The following is a 21,837-nucleotide window of genomic DNA, read 5'->3' on the forward strand; positions in this document are numbered from 1 at the left end:
GCTTTATTTTTATTAAAAAAAATTTTTTTTTTTATCCTCACCCGAGGACATTTTTCCATTTTTGTTCAGATAGAGTGGGAGGGAGAGAGAGAGGAAGAGAGAGAGAAAAACATTGACATGAAAGGGACATGCTGAGTGGCTGTCTCCTGCACAACCCCAACCGGGGTCAGGGACAAACTGCAACTGAGGTCTGTGCCCTTAGCAGGAATCGAACCCGTATTTCTCTGGACCACGGGCCAACGCTCTAACCGCTGAGCCAAACCAGCCAGGGCACTTACTTCATTTTCTTTTAATAACATACTAGAGTATCATCCAGTGGACCTGATTAAGGATTATAAAATTCTCTAGATGAATGCATTTTTATTTGACTCACTATTTACTATTAATTAGGCTCAGTCTCCATGAAATTACATAATAAGTTGCAGATTTTTGTCTGATAAAGATGCAAATGAGCACATATTGGTAGAAAAGAAAACTTCCCCAAATTACATTTTATTCCTTTGTAGGATACTAACCAGTTTTGTCTCGAATCCAGCAATCTTATTTCAGCATTCATTCAGTGCCTACATATGCCCAATCTCTCAAATTCTCTTTGAATCGGCTTTACCTCTTCCTGGTTCCTTCATTTATGGGATAAGTAAATCTTTACCATGTGTTTATTACACATTTGTATAAAGGCAGATTTATAATTTGTTGAAATTATTCTATGACACTTTGCTGGAATTATCTGTCAGGACCTATTGGCCAGAGTTGAGTATAGATTTTGTGAGACTCAAAGCTTATATAATTTTTAGTCTCTTTATAACATAAAGGATTCAAAAGTACATTTACAAAATATGTATAAAAGTGAATATTAATTTAGAATGAGAAAAAGAGTCAAATTTCTAGTGAACTTGGAGATTCGGTATCTTTCTCTGAAATCTCTTTAGGCTCTTCACAGGAAATGTGTACCTGGAAATGTTTCCTGACTGCAACTGGTTTCCCTCCTGAAAGAGAACTTGAACAACTCACTGCAACGACTAGCAAGTTCCAGGTCTCAGAAAAAGAAAGGTGGGAGCCACTTAAGCTGCATTAGCTTTGGAATAAACCAGCTCTTCTGGGTGAGGGGCCACGAGCAGGTAAGGAGTTGAGAAGTAAAGGGTTGGGAGGAGGAAACCAGGGAACCTTCCCCCTGGACAGCTGGGCCACATAGTAATAACCCCTTGTGCAGGACGTGGGGAAGACTCACACATTCATGTGTTAGGAGATCCAGCACTGAGGGAGAGCATATAGAACCATGACACCAGTTAGTAAGAACACCTTTGAATCTTTTTCAATCACATCCCTCCTGCCCCAAGATAGCTCCACATCTGGAGAAACCAGAAGTGGAAGAGGGTTCGAGAGGCATCAGAAAGAACACATCACTTTCCTTCCCCACTCAAGTTATTGAACTGGACATCTATCCAACAGAGTAAAGGATTGATTACCCACTAAACTGGATATGAGATAAAAGTTTTAACTGGAGTAGGTTGAATCAGATGCTTTTAATACATTGACACAAATAGAAGTCTCTGGAACCTGCATGGTATTTCAATAAAGGAAAGTAAAAAGAAATCATACAGAGCATGTTTGACATCAGTAACAGCAGAAAAGTAAATCTTTTTATATTTGCACTCCATAAAGTTTAAACTGCTTTTAATCAATGAACTGCATCAATAAATGCCTTAAATGCCACATTAATGAACACAAGAGAAATGGGGAAAACTACATACACATTTAAGTTTTTACTGGAAACCTTGTTGGATATTTTCTCTTTCTCGCTTGTTTCTAGCAGTAGGGGCTGCCTACAGTCAAAGTGTTAGGATGCTCAGTGGCAAACTTTTATAGCTGTGAATAATCTAATCAAACACAAACGAGCTTCTAGTATAAGAGACATTTAAATCCGGAATACAGGTTCAAAGATGTTGGCTGTAGACAGAAAATATTGCAACTAAAAAAAGGTTAAATATTTGAAGATGTCATTAGCCTATATATGGTTGTGAGAAATTGATCTGAAATAGGCTTTTTTTTGCCCTGGGTATTTAGAAGATTAGGGTAGACTGCTGAGCTAGATTAGGGGTAATCTGGCCTAGATACAGAGAAAGAACTGAAAGATCTCAGCGGGGGATGCTTAACGACATACCACTATGAAATGACAACAAAGGCAAGTGAACATTTTCTAGGGGGTTGCCACACATACAGAACTGATGGAAGAGCTAAGACACAATAATCTAATTCTTTGTACTCTGTAATAATTGTTACTATTGCAATTTCAAGTTCAATTTGTGGCTCCTACCTCATTTTGAAGTGCTAAATGATCTGAGAACTAAATACCTGAGGAGTCATGAAAAACAACTTATTTTTTATCAATGTCAAAAGAGATGTCTATAAAATGTACTGAAAGAAAAGAATGAAGGAAACTAATTTTTAATTCTATTCTGCCACTCAGAACAATGAAACTTTCCTAATGATAAGAAATACATACTGTTTATTTTTATTTTTTTGAGATTGCAAGTTATAATTAATTTTATGTGTCAACTTGACTAGACCACAGGATGCCCAGATAGCTGCTTAAACATCATTTATGGGCGTATCTGTGAGGGCGTTTCCAGAAGAAATGAGTACTTGAATTGGTAGACTGAGTAAAGCAGATGGTCCTTCCCATTGTGGGTGGGTATCACCCAATCTCTTGAGGGTCTGAATAGAAGAAAAAGTGGAACAAGGTTGAATTTTCTTTCTGCCCAACTGTTGACTGTGATCTCAATTTTCTTTTATTATTAATGCTCTTGATTCTCAGGCCTTCAGATTCAGACTGAAATCTACACTAGCGTCTTTTCTGGGTTTCCAGCTTGTGGGTGGCAGGTTGTGAGACTTCTTAGCCTCTGTAATTGTATTGTGATATCTACATCTATCTCTATCTCTATCTAACTCTATCTCTATCATCTCTATCTCTCTCTCTCTCTCTCTCTATCTCTATCTCTATCTCTATCTCTATCTCTATCTCTATCTCTATCTCTATCATCTCTACCTCTATCTTTATATCTATACCAATATCTATCATCTATATCTAATCATCTGTCATCTATTTATTATCTATCTATCTATCTATCTATCTATCTATCTATCTATCTATCGTCTAGCTAGCTAGCAACATTCCTCAATAGTGAACATTTAAATTGAATTGGATTTTCTTGGTCAATTAATCAAATAAAACCAGTTATCCATCTGTTGCCCCAGTGCAGTATAGTCTGCAAACTGTGGTCCTTAAGCCAAATCCTGCCGGTAACCTATTTTTGTTAATAAAGTTGGAACACAGCCAAGTCCATTCATTTACATATCTTTAATGGCTGCTTGAGTGTTACATTAGCAGAATTGAATAGATGAGATACAAAGTCTAAAATATCTGCTATCTAACCCTTTGCAAGAATGTTTGCTAGCTGCGCCCCAGCACAGGGAGAACAACACGGGTTAGTGATGAAGCAAAGCTGTGCAACAGTTGGAGGCACAGAAACGCATTCATTCACATGTGAAATGATGGACTTGCAATGCGTGACAAAATATGTTAACATACACTTAGCTCCTGGTAAAACCAAGACTGAGTCTAAAATTCATGTCTCAATAATTAATGACTATAATGTCAGTAACATGAGTTTTCAGAGCAATGGCTGTATAGGGTATATTCCCAGACCTGATGCTCCCTTTTAATTATTGTTTAACCTATGTTAAAACATCTGGCACAGAAAGGAGAAAGTGATTTAAATCTTATCTGTTTAATTTGCTAACCTTCTGATGCCCTTTTGCAAACAGCTTGTTCAAAGTCCATAGAGATTTGGCTACTCAGAATAACTCTTCTGTATCACTTTTCTACACTGAATTTCACTACATGTAATTTGGATTTCTCTGAAATAAGCAACCACAGGGGCTTGAAAATTCTAGCACAGATTTATAACAGAATGAGAAAAGATTGGACACTGTCCAGAAATGTGTGATGGCACTCAACACAGAATGACATTCACTCAGGAAAGTTGCTGAAGTAACACTTACCCGTAATACTTTTTCACATGAAATCTGTCTTCCTGTAAGCAGATTACCTTCACAGACAATGTAGGGACAGCACTAATAGTGAATTATAGCAACCAAGCTACTAATGTTAGCAATGATTTTGTTTATAAACAGCTATGTAACTGTATTTTATTTTGTGAACCCTAAAGTGTAGCTCTGTGCCCTGAACCTCTGTTAACTTACCATCTTACACTTGCTTAGAACATGCTTTTTTAAAAAAAGGGTTATCTCTTAAACCACCATTATCTTTACATGTTGGGGACAGTGGGTGTGCATTTCCAGGAGATATAGATTAGAATGTTCAAGTGTGTGAGATTAGAATGTTCATGTGTGTGTGTGTGTGTGTGTGTGTGTGTGTGTGTGTAGACTGACCATTTTCTGCCTCTTAAGGTTCTTATGTACCCATTAGAAGGCATTCCCTTATATTTATATTAATTTTTTTGGTTAATCCTTGCCCAAGGATATTTTTCCATTGATTTTAGAGAGAGAGAGAGAGAGGGAGGGAGAGAAACATCAATGTGAGAGAGACACATCAATTGGCTGCCTCCTGCATGTCCCCTACTGGGGCTGGGCATCAAACCTGCAACCCAGGTACTGCCCTTGATGAGAATCAAACCAGCAACCCTTTGGTCTGCAGGCCAAAGCTCTAACCACTGAGCCAAACCAGCCAGGGCTCCCCAAGCTTAGATGAAAATCTGTGGACTAGAACAATTAAATTGTTATGAGAAATTATTATTTTCATTTTCAAGTGAAAGCATCATGCACACTTGCTATAGTATTAAAACATTAGTGTCCCTATATCTTGAGACAGGAAATCAGTGAGGTAAAAGAGCTTTCTTCTTATTTTTGTAATAATGACTCTTTTATTCTGAACAAAGATGGTCTATTATTTTGAAAATAAAATAATAAAACTGTAGACCTAAAAAGAATTCCACCAGGTCACTTTGTCCATTCCCTTTGGATCCAGAAAGGTTGCAAATTTATACATCTCATTTAAATCACTCTGCTGTTTTGAAAGCTGTCTTGCATCCAATCCCCACTTTGGGGTAAACAGGAAAAGAGAGGAGGGGAGTTTAGAAGTCTGCCTGGCTTGGCTCAGAAGATGGCATCAGAAGACACAAAGGTTGAGAAGCGCTGGAAGAGAGTTGGGAGGATTCTGGAGAGATCCATTTTATGATGTGGCAGCCTAAAGGAAACTTTGGCTTTGGCCAACAATATAGATGGCAAGCGAGTTGACAAATGCATTAAGTCAGTTCAGCTTGGTAGCACAGTTTCTCCAGGTTCCTTGGTTGGAAAACGTGACACCACTGATAGTAGTCCAAGTGTGGGTATGTGTCTGCTGGAGGCAGGCTATTGGTCATGGTGGTGGTTTTTTATGACCAGCTTGGTTGGTCTGAGGCTGCTAATGGACTCACCCTCAGCCCATATCTGGTTACTGCACAGACTGCTGGAAAGTTCTGTGTATGGATGTGTATTGGTGTTTTACACAGACTGGGGAAGAGTGACAGAGAGCATTTATGTTCTGATGATCTCTGTGGCCCCTCAGCCATCTGTGCTCTTGTATTGAATTTTGATCCCATTCATGATGGCGCCACCCTCATGACCAAATTACCTCCCCAAAGTCCCTCCTCCAAGAAGCATCACATTGGAGATCAGGATTTCAACATATGAATTTGGGGGGGGGCACAAACATCCAGTGCAGAGCACCCCAGATGGCCTCCTCCTTCTTTTCAGTTGTTCTTCCACTCATTCTGCCTCCTTCCTACGAAATTCCAATGTAGTTTTTCTAAAAATGTTTCCTTGCTCTGTTTTCTTTTCTGTTAGCTTCCTTTTAAGAATTACATGGATCGGCCATAAGCTCTACATAGTTGGCCCCAAATCTGTGCGTATGCTCTGACCATTGCTAACATTTGGATATCCCCATTTGGATGGTCATCTGACTCTTGAGGATGAAAAGGCCAAACTGAACTCATCCTCTTTCCTCTTTTTCCTGCAATTATTCCAGTATCCTGGTCACCAGCTTCAGAACCAAACAATTATTCTTTACATCTTCCCTTGGCTCCATGCTTTCAATGAATTTTTCACTCCTGCTGTTATGAAACAGCTGGAATGCCTATTTTTGTTGCTGTTGTTGTACTGAAACTGGCCAAATCCAATGTCCTGTGGTTTTGGCGTGCATGGGGACATACTGGTGTGAGAGTCAGAGTTGCCAGGGACCAGCATGTCCTGAGTGTAGTAATGCAAGGGGTAATTTATGGGAGTTAAACACTGGTAATAAGAATAGAAATCATGTTGTTCATAGGATGTGAAGAAGCATTTTATTTGTTGGATACACAGCTGGCAAGTGGCCACCCTCAGCTCCTTGCTGGTTGTTGGCTGGAGGCCGCCCTCAGTGCCTTGTCACATGGACCTTCCCCAAATTTCTACATCCTTTATCAAAATCAGCAAGAGAGAGAGTGTCCTTCCAAGCTGCAGCTCACAATACTATGTAATCTAATCATGGAAGTAAGTGACATCCCATCACCCTAATCTATTTGTTATTCTGTTGGTTAAAAGTAAGTCACTGGTCCTATCTACACTGATGTTAGAGGGGATCATGCAAAGGATTGAATACCAGTAGAGGGGGTGATGGGGGCTATGAGAGAGTCTGTTGATAACATATAGGAAGGAAGGACACACAATTTTTGTTACTTCTATAATTCAATCAGTGGTAAAGCCTCATTGACAATATTTATTTCGGTTACATGACAAATACTTCAGATATTAGGAAGTCAGTAGGAGAAACTGTTTCCAGTTTCTTCACTTAATTAAGCACAAATGCAAGCTGTTCTGCAGGGTAGATTGTCTTGCTGGATAAGGGTGCATTATTATTTTTCAAAACAATTGCTATTAACAAATTCATTATAAAACAGAATGCTTTTTAAATAAGGCCCTGATTTTGTTTCCTTCAAAAAAGTGACTGTGGCCAAGGAAGTTATCCATGATCTTAGCCTAAAAAATGCACTCTCTTTTAAATTCTTTAAAACTTTATGTGTTATACTTACCCTAAATGAAACAGGTCTATATTGCTGTGGTTATATTACAAATGTGTAGATCAAGTCACAGACTCAGATACAGTTAATCAGGAGCAAATGTTTTAGACACCCTAAGAGCTCATGTCTTCCCTTTTTACTAAACCATGCTTTTTCTTCAAATTTATTACAGTCAGGCTATGATTATCTGGTAAACACATTACCTTGACTTTATTATTCCTGTCCATTCCTCCATTCCTTGTCTTTGCCATTTGGTCGTCTCTCTCATCATTTTCTAGTCCAGGAATTACTTTCAGAGCCCACCTCTGCCTACCATTTCCTATCCCCCTTTTGCAAATAGAATTTTTCTCTTTCCTACACTATGCATATAGGTGTTTGCTTTTATGGAGTCATTAATGACTTGATAGCTTTCCCCTTAGATCCACTGAAGTGAATTAATTAAGATATTTCCTGTGAGATTTGGTAAATTTTTTCATGACTTGAATTATTATAGTCTGTACATGTTTCTGCTTCCATGCTGTCATTACTTGTAGCCTTGAATGAAAGATTTCTCAGAGGATTGAAGAAATTTGGGATTATGTTTTACACTGTCCAAATGAGACTCCCTCAGGGTTGAGTCACTTAAGACATTTCAGTGGAGCAGAACATAATTTTAATTAAGATCTTAAGCTTATAAACACGATGCATCTTTACTTGAAGGAGGAAATGTACACATAGGATTGCAAATTAAAAGAAGAAATAAAGGTACTTTTTTTCCACCTCTAATTTTAGAGATATAAGTAGATTTTTTAAAGATGAAGCAAAACAAACACAATAGAAATTAATGCATCAAAACCATTCTCAATGACTAATCTTCCATTCATATTTATAAAAAGCAGAACACCTTGGTAAACTTGCACTTGGATACATTTAAAACTGTCAAAATCAGGTCCAGTTACCTAGTTATTTACAGAGGTCAGGAATTTCTTGCCATTGGAGCCATTATATAAACATTTCTTTGAGCAAACAAGTATCTACCACATGTGTGCATCACCTCGGCGATGCATGCAAAAACTTAGATGTTCCAGACCTTTCTTTCTATCACCCAGATCACAATGCTGCTGGTTTTGTTGTTTTGAGAATTAGAAGTCATGCAATATAAGTTAGAGGTCAGGAGGCTTATACTAACCTAATGCAGGTGCCGTTGTTGTGGCATCGATGATGAGCACACCAAGGGACGTGGCAGTTCTCGATGTTCTTTCCACGTAGTGCTTCATCAATGATGAAGAATTCTTTGTTGTTTACTTGAAGCTCTCCAATGCAGCTCTTGAACCTATCAATAGGGCCCGCATTCTTATGGATCTTAACATTTTCAGGAATATGACCAAGGAACATTGATTGAAAATGTACCTATAGGAAAGATAACAACAACAACAAAATCTTCTTATAAGGTGTTACATCATAGGAGACAGGCCTGTAATTGCATGTTGTTCTGTGTTAAAAAGGTTTCAATTGTTGGCTAGTTTTGTCAACCCTACTAGGAGGTAAGTTAAGTTACTGTAGAAAAGAGCCCTTATTTTTTATTTCTTTTGTATCTCTCACAATAGCTAATACATTTTAGTACAAAAAATGGGCATTTGACAAAACTTGTTGATTGGTTACTTTGAAATGTATTTTGGAATTGATAATAATAACTGATAAAGACAATGAAACCTTGTTATTTAATTATTGTTACAGACTGAACTCATATGTTGAAGTCCTAACCTCCAGTACCTCAGAACGTAACTTTATTTGGAAATAGAGCTTATCCTCATTGACCAGAATGATGATAAAAAGGCACTTGCATATATAAATTGCTACTAATCTCTCCTTTCATACACCTCAGCAACATAAATAAATTGAACTTTTATCATTTAGATGTACATACAGTGCAGCTTTGCTCAGTAGGAATCTATGAGCTACAGTTGAAGTCTGGAAGAACTGGCAATGAGACTGTGACCTTCAGGGCTGTTAGGCACGTGACAGGTAGATGCAGCAGCATGGATACAGTTTATGTCTCTGATATGCTTATCCTCAACACTCACTCACTCAGTCCAAGCTGGTGTCAGAAAGTATTTAATTTGGTATTACAGATACATTTAAATGTGAAGCTGTCATTGCAAGCATTCAAAAACTAGAACCAATGAATTAAGTTATGACTATGGTGGGAGGAGAGGACGGGAGATGCCTAGTAATATCACTTAATATTGATACTACTATTTTTTTTTGTTTAGTGCAAATGTGCTTTTAGAGAATAGAAGCAAGCATGTACAATTCTAGAAATATCAAAGCATCTCCATGACTCATAATAGATCAAACTAATTCTATTATTTGAGCTCTTATCCTTTTTCAGTGACTTGTGCTCTGCTCCTAAGAGCATTCTTTATTTTTTTCCTCAGTGCTTCATATAGGACTCATCTATAGTTACCCAGATGATGAGTAGCTTTGGGTATAGTGGAGTAAAGGTTTCAAGGTGTATTAATAGAGTCCTCACGCAGCATAGGAGAACATTTATTTGTTTTCACATCCTTTTTTATATGCTAGGTTTATTTATTTATTTATTTATTTATTTATTTATTTATTTATTTAATGTAGAAAAGCAATTTATTCCATTATAAGCACTTACACAGCTAGTCATGGAGAGTAACAGGCCTGCTGGTGAAACAGGTCACCCAAAACAGAGATGGCATCAAACTAGTGGTCAAGGACTAACTCCTAAAAAGAAAAGCAACTCTTATCCAGGATTAATTTAATATTAAAAACAAATACAAGCTATCGATTCACTCTTCTCAGCTTAACTGGACAGTCTACCTGTGGTATAACTGTCAGGTAAAAACATACATCTTTACAACTTGGTGGTCCCAAGTTTTTTTTTTTTTTAAACCATTTCACAGAAAGGAAAGAAATAATATGAAAACAGCTCAAGAAATACACTAATAAGCAAAAATATATGGAACAGAGGAACACGTAGTTTTGTCTTAACTCAAGAAACTGACTGAGAGGAGACTGGTCTACATAGGAAATGTGCATCTTGAAAAGTCAGGTGTGAAGATTTCAGAGTAGGAATTTATACGACTTGAATCTCCCCTAATTCCTGAATAAAAATGACACCTTGCAGTACTTATACTTCATGGCTCACATATCTACCTCACTTGGCTCTATTCCTTACTTCTAGCCTTTACTTAAATGAGCCTGAAGAACTTGGGGGTAGAGCATACAAAGAAAAATAAAACAACCGTACCCAATATTCGCCTTTCAGTGGCTACTTTATTATTATTATTTTTTTTATCCTCACCCAAGGACATTTTTCGATATTTTGTTCAGATAGAGTGGGAGGGAGAGAGAGGAAGAGAGAGAGAGAAACATCGACGTGAAAGGGACACATCGAGTGGCCGCCACCTGCACGACCTGACCAGGGCCGGGGACAAACTGCAGCCGAAGTACATGCCCTTAGTGGGAACCGAACCTTGGTCTCTGTAGACCGCAGGCCAACGCTCTAACCGCTGAGCCAAACCGGCCCGGGCTCAGTGGCTACTTTAGATCTCTGTTACTAGAAAATTCCTGAAGAAAATTTAAATATAAGTCTGTGGCTTTGCTGAATCAAGTCCCCAGTTAATATTTAGAAAACACCCTTGGTTTGGGCCAGTAGCATTGTTGATGGTACCTATTACAGAGGGATAGAAGAACAAAGTCTGTGTCTCAAAACCAGTGTTAAATCAATATCAGGGTTGAAAGGGGAAAAAGGGCAGTCTAAATGACAAGTGCAGACGAATCTAAGATCCCTGTCCTTCTGGATCCACACTTCCTTCAGGCTCTTCATCATTATAAATGTTCTCTGCCATTTGCCACACTTGCATGATATTGTCTTCTGACACAGAACAGATCACCCAAGGTTCATTGGGATTCCAGGAGAAATCAGATATCTTGGCAGTGTGACCACCATGAATAAACAACAATTCCGCTGGCCCATCTTCTGCATCTTCCAGGGATTGTTCCTCTCCAATTTTACTTAAACCCCAGACATTCAGTCTACGATCAGTACCACTGGAAGCCAAAATAGTCTCACTGTGAAGTGACCACTGAACCTGGAATATTTCATCCTTATGTGATTCAAAGGAATGTAACTTAAGTTTCAGATTTCTCAGATCCCAAAAGGCAACAGTCTTATCAGCCGATCCTGTGGCAAGAATGAATTCACTGTGAGGACTAAAAGAAAGGCAGTTCACTTCAGCAGTGTGAGTATCAACTGAGTGGGTTGGTTTGGAAGTATTGTTTGAACGAGTATCCCAGATCATAAGTTTCTGATCATCAGCAACAGACCCAAACAGAGACTCATGAAGTAGATGCCAGGAAACATCTTCTACTACTGCTGTATGCCCTGTAAAGATGGTCTTCGCACCCACAACTTTTCCTTCCTTTGGAACAGCACTGATGTCCCATAGGCAGATGGTATGGTCATCTGAAGCACTAAGTAAGTGCCCACTGAGATTTGGGTTCCAAGAAAGCCCATAGCCTTCCTTCTGATGTCCACGAAGACACAAGTTTGGGATGCATTTTCCAGAAAGATCTGGTTTAAAAGGATGTTTTGTATAGTCAAAAACAAGAACATCACTGGATGGAGTCTTCGTTGCGATGATGCAAGTATTTTGTGGCATATAACGTGACCTGTTTACTTCCCCTTCATCGTTGATCTTGATTTCTATTTTAAATTTTCCACTAACAAATCCAAAACCTGCAAATTCTCCTTTGTCACTGTCGTAGTGTGAAGTATCAAACTGAGCATTATCATTAGGGAGCTGCACACTGGCTATCACAAGGTGGTTTTGTTCATCCGACGTGTATGTACCCAGGACAAGTCAATGAATGCTGAAATCTTTCGCTTCTGGTCTGGTTACATCTGGAAGCCACTGTGCAGTTAAGCTGGGCCACTCCAGAACATGGGTCATCGCCAAATCGTACAGAAAAGGGGTGTTCTTTTTCCATATTTTGTACTCTTTGTTGATCACATGTTCTTCTACTGCATCATCAAAGGCTGCTTCCTTGTCGTCCATGGCGTGCAGGCAAGCCAGTGGGATCCTGAGGTCTACTGTTGCGGGAGGGGCGAGGAAGTTACGAGCCTGCTATGTCCATTTATATTAATTACTCTAAAAAACTATTAGCAGAGCTCTTTTATCACCTGAGATAAGTAACTCATGGTTAAGGCAATCAGGGATCTATCACAAACCTGCAGACTCAGCAAATCCCAGGCTATGACCTTCCTCTCACTGAGGATCTCTGACATCTTTGTGTGTTGACCACACACCTGGAACAGCAAGCCTCTCACTGCTTTGACAAGTGTGCTGATTTAGCATAAAACTGATTGAGGATGAAACAATATCCTCCTCTAATGTCAGTAGTAGACAGATCGAAGGGAAAGTCTATAGAGCCATCTATGATTTATTAGACCATTAAAAAACACCCAAACAATGGAAATAAATGGCTCTTGTATTTCTTCTGATCTGAAGCTCAAACTTAGTTGGAGCCCCGCAATGTCTTAAAAAACCCAAAAATAGCTGTCATTGACTGCACATAGATAACCATTAAAATGGTTGACTCTCTCTATCCCCAGACTCTCAATTATCCAAGAGCTGACTTCTGTGTGTATAATCATTCCTAAGAAGACAGGTCTTTAAAACAAATCTTTCCTAAGAACTCCTTGTGAATCAGACTAGTGAGAATAGAGTCTGACATCAAGATATGATCTTACAAGATAAAACCACAGAGAGCAGACATGGACAATCAAGGAAGAATGATCGAGATAATGAAAAATATGAATGGTGACTGAGGGGACAGGACTCCACACCTGACAAGAATGAATGAGCATTCCCTTTACTCTCAGAGTTTCTCTTTAAAGGAAGAATACAGTGCTCTTTTATAACATGCAGGAATAAAATAAGAAGGCAAAAAGAAATAAACTTTTTAAAAACTGGGGAAGAAGGGGAAGATGAATAAAAAGCTGCTTTCTCTCTTTCCTGTTTTGTCTTCATTTAAATTTAGATATTGTGGTACTGCATACATGTCTGTTATGACGTTTGAGTCAATGTTTTGTTTTACATCCTCAAGTCTGTCTGAAGTTAAATAACTTGTGAATGAAATACAGGAAGGTAACTGCAAATGTATTTTTTGGTTAAGATGAACTATCAGAGTGTACTTGTCTTTATCCAAGAATATAATGACAAAATTTAAATGGACTGACTTTTACTTAGTGTTATTGTAGATTTTTGTTTTTAATATCTGAATTGCATGCAGACAAATTCAAAACTAGAGATATGGAGTATTGGAATGAAGATAGATAAAAGATGTTGGGTAACTTGTTTGGGAAGAGGATTTATTTAAATAACTTTTTCATGTGATTTAAGTTCTAAATTCTTTGTTTAGAGACATTAAACGAAAGGGAATTAAAAGGCAGAAGCAGGATTAATCCAGACCCTCCATCCCTTTGCTGTTATTTGCTCCCCCTTCCCCAGTGACATGGTACTTTATGTTCACAGTCTTTTTTATATTAATTATACCCCTTTAGAGCTTGGCCTCCACTCCTCGTTGACTTGGGTTTCCGAGTCTATAGCAGCACTTTGCAAAGAGGAGGTTTGACACAAGTTTGTCCACATGACCTGATTCATGAAACCCAATCCTGCTTTCTTTCAGTTTCTACTTGGCTTTGAGGCCTCTTTTCCTGCTTCATGCTGCCTTAGAAACTTGCTGGTTTGCCAGATTCAGCATATGGATGGTCCTCAGTGAATACCATCCAAGGAGTATTACTGTGGCTTTAATGATAACATGTCTCTCTCTATATATCTATGTCTATGTCTATGTCTATGTCTATGTCTATGTCTATGTCTATGTCTATGTCTATCTCGATCTATCTATCTATCATCTATCATCTATCTATCTATCTATCTATCTATCTATCTATCTATCAATCATCTATCATCTATCTATCTATATACAACACAGAGTACAGGGCAGTGCGTTTATGGAAGTTCTTGAGTTACAGATGAGATTAATATCAAGGAGCTCACACAAAGGGTTATTTTTTAATTTGATAAATATCACTGAAATCCTCATGGGTCCCACACTTCACCATTAAACCTTTGATTCTTAAGGCTTTCTAGGCTAGAAAATGTTCTCAAAATAATATATCTTCTCACCAGTTGAAGGAAGACCTGAACTTTAGTAATTAATAAATTGAGTTGCTACCCTGTGAGCACATGGCTATAGGGAAGTGGAGACAGAAAAGAAGGATGTGAGATCACTCTCGTCTATAAGGACGTTAAATGTTATCTGGGGAAGTAAATCATAAAGAAATAAAATAGTCAGAAAACAGCAGCTTTCTGGTCAGTAAGATGGCAAATAGGAAGCTCCAGATATTCCTTCCTTCTCTCACGGAGACACTGATTTCACAACACACAGACCGAGTCTCCTTGTGAGGAATGTATAGATTCATTTGAGAGGTACCTGCACCCTATGTGGCTGAAACCAGCTGTTCTGAGACCAGCAGAAACATATGGGACACTCATTCACCATAGCACTCCCCTCGGCTCAGTGTGGCAGGATAAAGAGAAAACTTTCAGTTTCCAGCTTCTCTTTGGGGAAAATAGAAAGCTAAGACATATATCCTATGTGTAGATTTTTCAGGGTGCTGCCTAAAAGACCAGTGGCTGTCTTATCTGAATCTAAGTGTTAACAGGAAAGGGTGCCAGGTTGGGGCCAGTGAGAACAAAGGTGAAGGTTTGGACCAGCATGTATTCACTCAGCATAGTCCCTCCCCCACTCCAGTGGAAGAGAATGGGTGGGAACCCCCAACTCCTGACTTCTTCCTGGGGATGGAAAGAGTTGGAATGTGCATCTAAAATTATGGCTTTTCAGGTGCTACCTGAAGAATGGGTTTCTGTCTAGCCTGTCATGGAACACTGATAGGACCTGGCATACTCCAGATGCCTGGGTATTACTGAAGAGAGAGAGAGAGAGAGAGAGAGAGAGAGAGAGAGAGAGAACTAGATGGTGTCCTGCTTCTCCAGAGGACCTGTGATAGAGTAGAGACTGATTCAGCTCAGTGGCCTCTTCCTGGGGCAGTAGGGGGATGGGTGGGGGCCATGGGTAGAGAAGAGAAGAACTGCTTCTAACATTTTGGATTTTCAGGGGCCTTCCTGAGAGACTGGTTTGTATTTTGCTCAAGTAGGAGCTATGATGAGACTCAGTGTAGTGGAGAAACTTGGGGGCTGCTGAGAACAAAAGAAACCTGGGTGGCTTGCTGCAGGCCCAGAGAACCAGCAGTACTGCAGTCAGACAGCAGAGGGGGCAAAAAAATTACAAGCAATCCACAAAAGACATTGGCAAATTTGTAAAATAAAGAATTTACACACACACACACACACACACACACACACACATCTAGACAAGTCGCATTCTTAGAAAAGGCTTGTGAGGGTCCCAGAATCTCTAGCTGGGCTATTTGGTGCAGCTTCTTTCCTATACAAAACCATTCCATAAACACTGGGAAAGATGGCTGCATTTTTTTTACATGTTTGGATCCCATCACAAGCCACAAGAAGAAACAGGAAAACACTATCAATCATGGGACAAATAAAAGCCCAGAAAGCAACCTCAAAGAAATGGAGGTGTATGAATGACCTGACAACAAATTCAAAATAACTGTCATAAAGCTGCTCAATGAGCTCCTGAAAATGAATCATAAAGAAAATGAGAATTTCAACAAAGAGAAATATAATAAAAAAGCAAACAGAAATTTTAGAGTTAAAAATACAAAAGTCAATTAAAAAAATTCATGAGAGGAATTCAACATAAAACTTGGTCAAGTAGAAGAAAGAACCAGCAAACTTGAAGACAAGTTATTTTAAATTATACAGTTAAAGGAGCAAAAGGGGGAAAAAAGATTAAAAAGGAGTAAAGAAAGTCTAAAGGCTTTATGGGACATCATCAAATGGACTAATATAAGCATTATTGGAGTCCCAGAAGGAGAAGAGAGAGAAATGGGCAGAATGCTTATTTAATGATATAACTGTCCAAACCTGGGGAAGAAAATGAATATCCAGATTCAGGAAGCCCAAAAGACTAAAACAAGAATGAACACAAAGAGGCCTACACAAAGACACATTATAATCTACTTAAAAATCTCTATTATATTATAATGAGCAGAGGCAGGGTTAGAACATATTTATAATAGTTTGTGTTAAAATTCATGACTTTTAAAATTAAGTGGCTTCAGTTTACAAAATCCTCAGTGCTTATATCCATATTCCACACATTTCCACCATCCTCTCATTGTAATAAAAGAAGAAAAGGGAGCAGCAAAAAGGTGTACTCACAACAAACAACTGGAGGCTGGCTCCAGGAGCCCATCACAAACCATACCTCCAGGACTGGGCCCAGCCTGTGAGGCCTCACGACAAAGGGCCTCCACAGCAGGACTAAATGAGCTGTGGGGTTAACCCACTCTAGAAGGCATCCGTGTTCATTCAGACTTCAGAGCACTTGAGTTGGGATGAACACAGGAGGCAGAATGTTGTAAAAAAACTTTAGAGAGCCTAAGTGCGTGGTCTCTTTACCACCCTAAAACTACCCCAAGTGTTTTACATTTAATTATAAGGTGTATGCCCATGTCTTGGTCTTTGGGTGTGCATTTACATTACTTGGGGGCATTCTGATTGGTATTTCATTCAAGCAATCAAAAGTGTGAGGAGACTGATTTGTCACAAAGGATACAGGCATAAGACATATTTATCATTTTCAACAACAGAAAGATATTAATCAAACATTTGTTGAATTCCATTTGTTAAAAATATGATCCATTGATAACTATATTAGTAGTATATTATATGTTATTTATAAGAAAGTATGAAGCTTTTAATATAAAAATGGATGACTACAAGGAATTAATAAATATAAATCACACTGAATACTTTATATTGGGTATTTAAAAAGAAACGATTAGTGCCCTGGCTGGTGTGGCTCAGTGGTTAGAGTGTTGGCCTGTGCACCGAAGGGTCACGAGTTCAATCCATTGTCAAGGGCACACACCTGGGTTGCAGGCTCTAACCCCAGTCCCAGTTGGAGTATGAGTGGTAGGCAACCAATTGGTGTGCCTCTCTCACATTGATGTTCCTCTCTTTCTATCCCTCCCTCCCTTCCTTCTCCTCTCTCTAAAAAGCAATGGAACAATATCCTCAGGTGAAGATTAACCAACCAAACAAACAAAAAAACCAAAACCAAAAATCTATTAGTGTTCTATACACTTTCCATAATTTGAATATTCCATGCCTTGAATCTAAGTATTTGGCCATCATGGGCACCAGCATGACTTCCTAAAGCATGAAAACGGATTTAATTCCTACTTAACCCATCTGACAGTTTTGAATCTTGTGCAGCAGCAAGTGAGGACTAGCCAAGTGTATTAGAAAAGGAACATAAAAGGGAAGGGAATCTGAACACCTGGAGTCTGTCCTTCTCACTATGAAATTTGGGACACCTGACACTCAGTTTCCTCAGGTTTATATAAGGGATAATCATTATTACTTTGGAGGGTTCTTGTAAGGATCCGATGCGATAATATATGTGGCCACAATTTGGGAAATGTAACGTGCCTATGCAAATGTTAGATGTTCTCATGTGCTTCTTTTAAATGCCTGCATATACTCAACTGAGACCACATAGAAAAAATGGAAATAAAATGAAATTTCCAATTCATTAGGGCACTACACACTGAAAGCATTAATGTGTACCAAAATTAGCACTTTGGAGCTCTAATTATACAGATTAACTCACCATGATGATCAAATGAACCAGGAATTCTTTATCTTCAATGTATTGCTATAAAGTCATACTAAGAAGCGTGGAACCAACCACATCATTAAAATAAAAAGAACTTAGCAAATTGCCTGGTCTCTGGAGAGACAGACATCCTCTCTTGTTTCAATTTAGCTTTATTCAGTGTTTCTAAGAAAAATATCCTGGCCAACATGAATATGAACAACTGAGAATAGACATTTTTAACAGCACGGTATAAGCACTTCCATGTCTTATAACAACATAAGTTTTTAAACACTGTTTTGCATTTTGCTAATCTTTCCAGATTCCTGAGCTTTTTCTTAAACCAAGCATAATATATTATATGCCAAGTTTGAGAAGAAAATCAATTTCATGCTAAATTTAATAAAACTTTTATAGTGACAGGCAACGTTAAATATATTTAATTATACCCAAAGTATCAGAGATGAATATTCTGGTGTTTTGTTCAGAGATTTACAAGGCATGTGTTCAATCAAACATATGATTAACACAATGGCTTAAAAATAAATACTTATTTGAAACATGGAAGGCACATTTAGTATTGCTTGAAACTGGATATATGCATGCCTACCTGAGAGGCAAGCAATATTTCTGTGTCTTTCTTCTGTATTGGAGGTTTTCCATCTGCAGTCATTTCAATCATACAAGGGCTGCCAGTAGACATTGTGAAGCTGGAGATAAAAAGGAAGAAGCCATTAATGTATGTGTTATTGGTGAGAACAGGGTAACTTCACACATGGATGGTAAGTACTCTTCAATGAGAGAAGTAATTTCTGGATCACAATAATCCTGAAATATGTCCTCAACCAAGTGTGAACATTTTAGGATAGATAAAAGATATATTTCTTTTCTAACACTGCATTTTATTCTCCTTCTTTCCTCCTGTCTTTCAACAAGGACTTGAAATGCTTTCAGAAAGTTAAACCCCTACAAAACAAAAAGGACTTTATGTGGGTAAGTAGGTATTGATAAATTTTGTGTTAAGTGTGGTTGACATATGGTCTCACTCATGTAGGAGATTGTTGGACACGTAACATCAATGTTAAATGATGCTAAACTCCCTAGGTAGAAATTTCCCCTTCCTGGCCTACAGGGGAAATAGAAATGGAATAAGAAATAAAAGGCTGCATACCCCTGAGCAGTGAGATTACACTGTGATACAGTTATCAGAATTCAGAAAGCATGCTGCTAATGTACTGGCTGGTACTGCGTTTCAGAGATAAAGAAAAATATAAGGTTAAGGAGATTTGTAGAATGAATGGCAGAAATGGTCAACACTTCATTGAAATTTATCAGAATTATAGAACGATGCAATCAGAAAAGGTACACATATTAGAGTACTCAGCATATTTCCAAAATATAATTTTAAAAGACAATTCAAATTATATTATCCTGTCACTTGACATATGTAATAATAGTAACTTGTACTGTTATGAAGTTGACTTCATAGAGACAGTAGGAAATACATTTACTGGTTCTAACGGTGACAATCTCTGCATATTGATGTGTGAATGATTTCAATGCTCAATTTTGCTTATTTGTATTTAAGTTTTGGACAATGAACATGCCTAGTTTTTTTTTTTTTTTTTGGTACGTGCCCCTAGCGGGAACCAAACCTGGGACTCTCTGGTTCGCAGGCCGATGCTCCAACCGCTGAGCCAAACCGGCCAGGGCTTTATTTTTAATTTTAAGCAACTACTCTAACTTGTCTAGGATTGTAAGGGCTCCCAAGATATGGGACTTTTTGTGCTAAAACCAGCAAAGTTCCAGGCAAACCGGATCAGTTGGTAATTCCACTTTTCAAATAAAATGTCGGTTTTATTAAACACTCATTGGCTAAATCACTTACCGAGGTTTTTTTCTTAGAATTAACTTTGGAGACTTAGTGTAAGGAGAAAACAAACTGGAATGTCCCCTTTCCCCTCTCCAATCCAAAAGAGACAACTCTCTGCTGATCCCCTCTTCCTTAGAAATACAAATCTGATATGTTCCTGGCAATACATCATTCCACTACTTCTTTGGCCTCCATTCTAGTTTACCAAGGTCACTTCTAATTCTGATCAGATCACTGTTGAAAATTCTAGTGATAACTTCTAGAGTGTCCGTTTGTGTGAACTGCGTGTGGTAAGGATCTGTGAAGCACAGTTGCCATCATAGTTGATATGGGCAGGCAAACCTGTATGAAGCTTTATTTTGCAGGTGAAATAGCTCTGAGGCAATGCACATGTCCTAATTCAGAAGTAAGACCTCGCTGTTTCATTTACAGCCTGTTAATTCTAACCCTGAACTGCAGATCTACGAAAGAAAGCCCCTCTGCTTTATTTGCTTTCTGTTACTTCCTGCCTCCCACCCCCCAACCTTTCCATCAATTGGATTGGTTGTTTCTGTTGTCTGCTTAGTCTGTATACTACTTTAGAAACTGATACTCTAATTCCACCAGAAGAGTTTTGCACGTGTAGATTCTTATCACGTTCATTTTTATGCCTCATATTTGCTTATAGACCAAGTTATGTCAGAAGAAACAAAAAATGCTCTCTATACAAATTAGACATTATGCCACATAAATCATTTGAGAAAAAACATTTAAGTGCATATCCCTTATGTCTCTCAAGTATTGCTGAGGCCAGCTGAATCTAATGATTTAAAGACTGAAGGATCATATTTTGAGAAAATCCATTGACTGGCTGAGTGATCTTAGGCAAACTACTTAACCTTTCTTCCCTGAAGTGTGATTATCCACAGAAGGGAGATAATCATTCTTAGCTCATAAATGGTGAGTGAGAATCACATTATTTAATGTACATAAATCATTCAGTGCTAATATTAAAACCCAAAGTTAAAGCAATTATTTGCTGACTAGACAGGGATCTCTAAAGAGATTTTATGAAAATAAATTACACAGTCAAGTTGAAGTGTTCATCTACTTCTGCTAACATAGCTTGTAATGGAATTCAAAATTAAATACTCAGGTTGCATTATTTAAAAAATTAAAATGTGATAAAACAGATATATTTTTCAGAGTCCTTAACATTCTGGTTGGTTAGATTTATAGTCTTCAGGAATGTTAAGCAATTTGGTAGAAGCATTCAGATTTGGAAAATACAATTAATTTAAAAATTTTAGAAGATCCTGCTCAAACCGTAAGTTTAGGGTATCTGAAATCAAGGGAAGGGTTGTAAAAAGGTAAACAAAGGAGATTGTGTTGGTGAACTAAATCAAGTACTTTTATGTAACTGAAATCTATCCAGGTTTTAAATAGGAGCTATAGAATAATAATTAATGGAATGAAAAGATATTTGTATAAAATATGAAAAGAGATAAAGACAATTTGGATGATACAGCATTTTAATAAAGATTATACCAGAACTACTTTTTCTAATATTAACAGTGGCTATCTTTACATGTGGAATGAGAATAATTTTTAATTTGTCTCTTTTGTTTACTTGCGTTTTCTAAATTTTGATATTGAACGTGTTTTTCAGTTTCACTTCTTTCAGAAAGAATATGTCTTTATAGATTTTGTTAGAGAGAGAGGAGGGAAAAGAGACACAGAAACATAGACGTGAGAGAGAAACATCGATCAGGTGCCTCCTGCTAGCCTCCTGCTGGGGACTGAGCCTGCAACCTGGGCACGTGCCCTGACCAGGACCTCTCAGTCCGTGGGATGATGTTCAATCCACTGAGTCACACTGGTCAGGCTCGATTTCACCTCTTAAAACAAAAAATTAGTTTTTATAAAAAGCAAATTAAGAATTCAATAATTCACTGACGTTTTCTTGTTTTCTATGCTTTCCTTCCAGGTACGTCTATCCATCAACCTTCTTGCTAAGTACATTGTTCATTGTTCTTGCAATGAGAATTT

General features: G+C 38.0%; 2 protein-coding genes across 2 annotated transcripts in view; both read right to left on the minus strand.

The window, feature by feature from the left end:
* EYS (eyes shut homolog) overlaps positions 1 to 21,837 on the minus strand; it is a 1,629,530-nt gene that overhangs the window by 203,968 nt on the left and 1,403,725 nt on the right. The window contains 2 exon segments of the mRNA XM_036248740.1: positions 8,281 to 8,501; positions 18,547 to 18,646. Coding sequence (XP_036104633.1) covers positions 8,281 to 8,501; positions 18,547 to 18,646 — 321 coding nt within the window.
* On the minus strand, positions 10,183 to 12,181 carry LOC118621723 (histone-binding protein RBBP4-like). The gene is given in 2 exon segments (XM_036249085.1): positions 10,183 to 10,224; positions 10,890 to 12,181. A coding segment is annotated over 1 exon segment (1,278 nt). The 3' UTR covers positions 10,183 to 10,224; positions 10,890 to 10,903.

The sequence above is a fragment of the Molossus molossus genome, unplaced genomic scaffold (assembly GCF_014108415.1).
Source record: "Molossus molossus isolate mMolMol1 unplaced genomic scaffold, mMolMol1.p scaffold_m16_p_8, whole genome shotgun sequence".
NCBI lineage: Eukaryota > Metazoa > Chordata > Mammalia > Chiroptera > Molossidae > Molossus > Molossus molossus.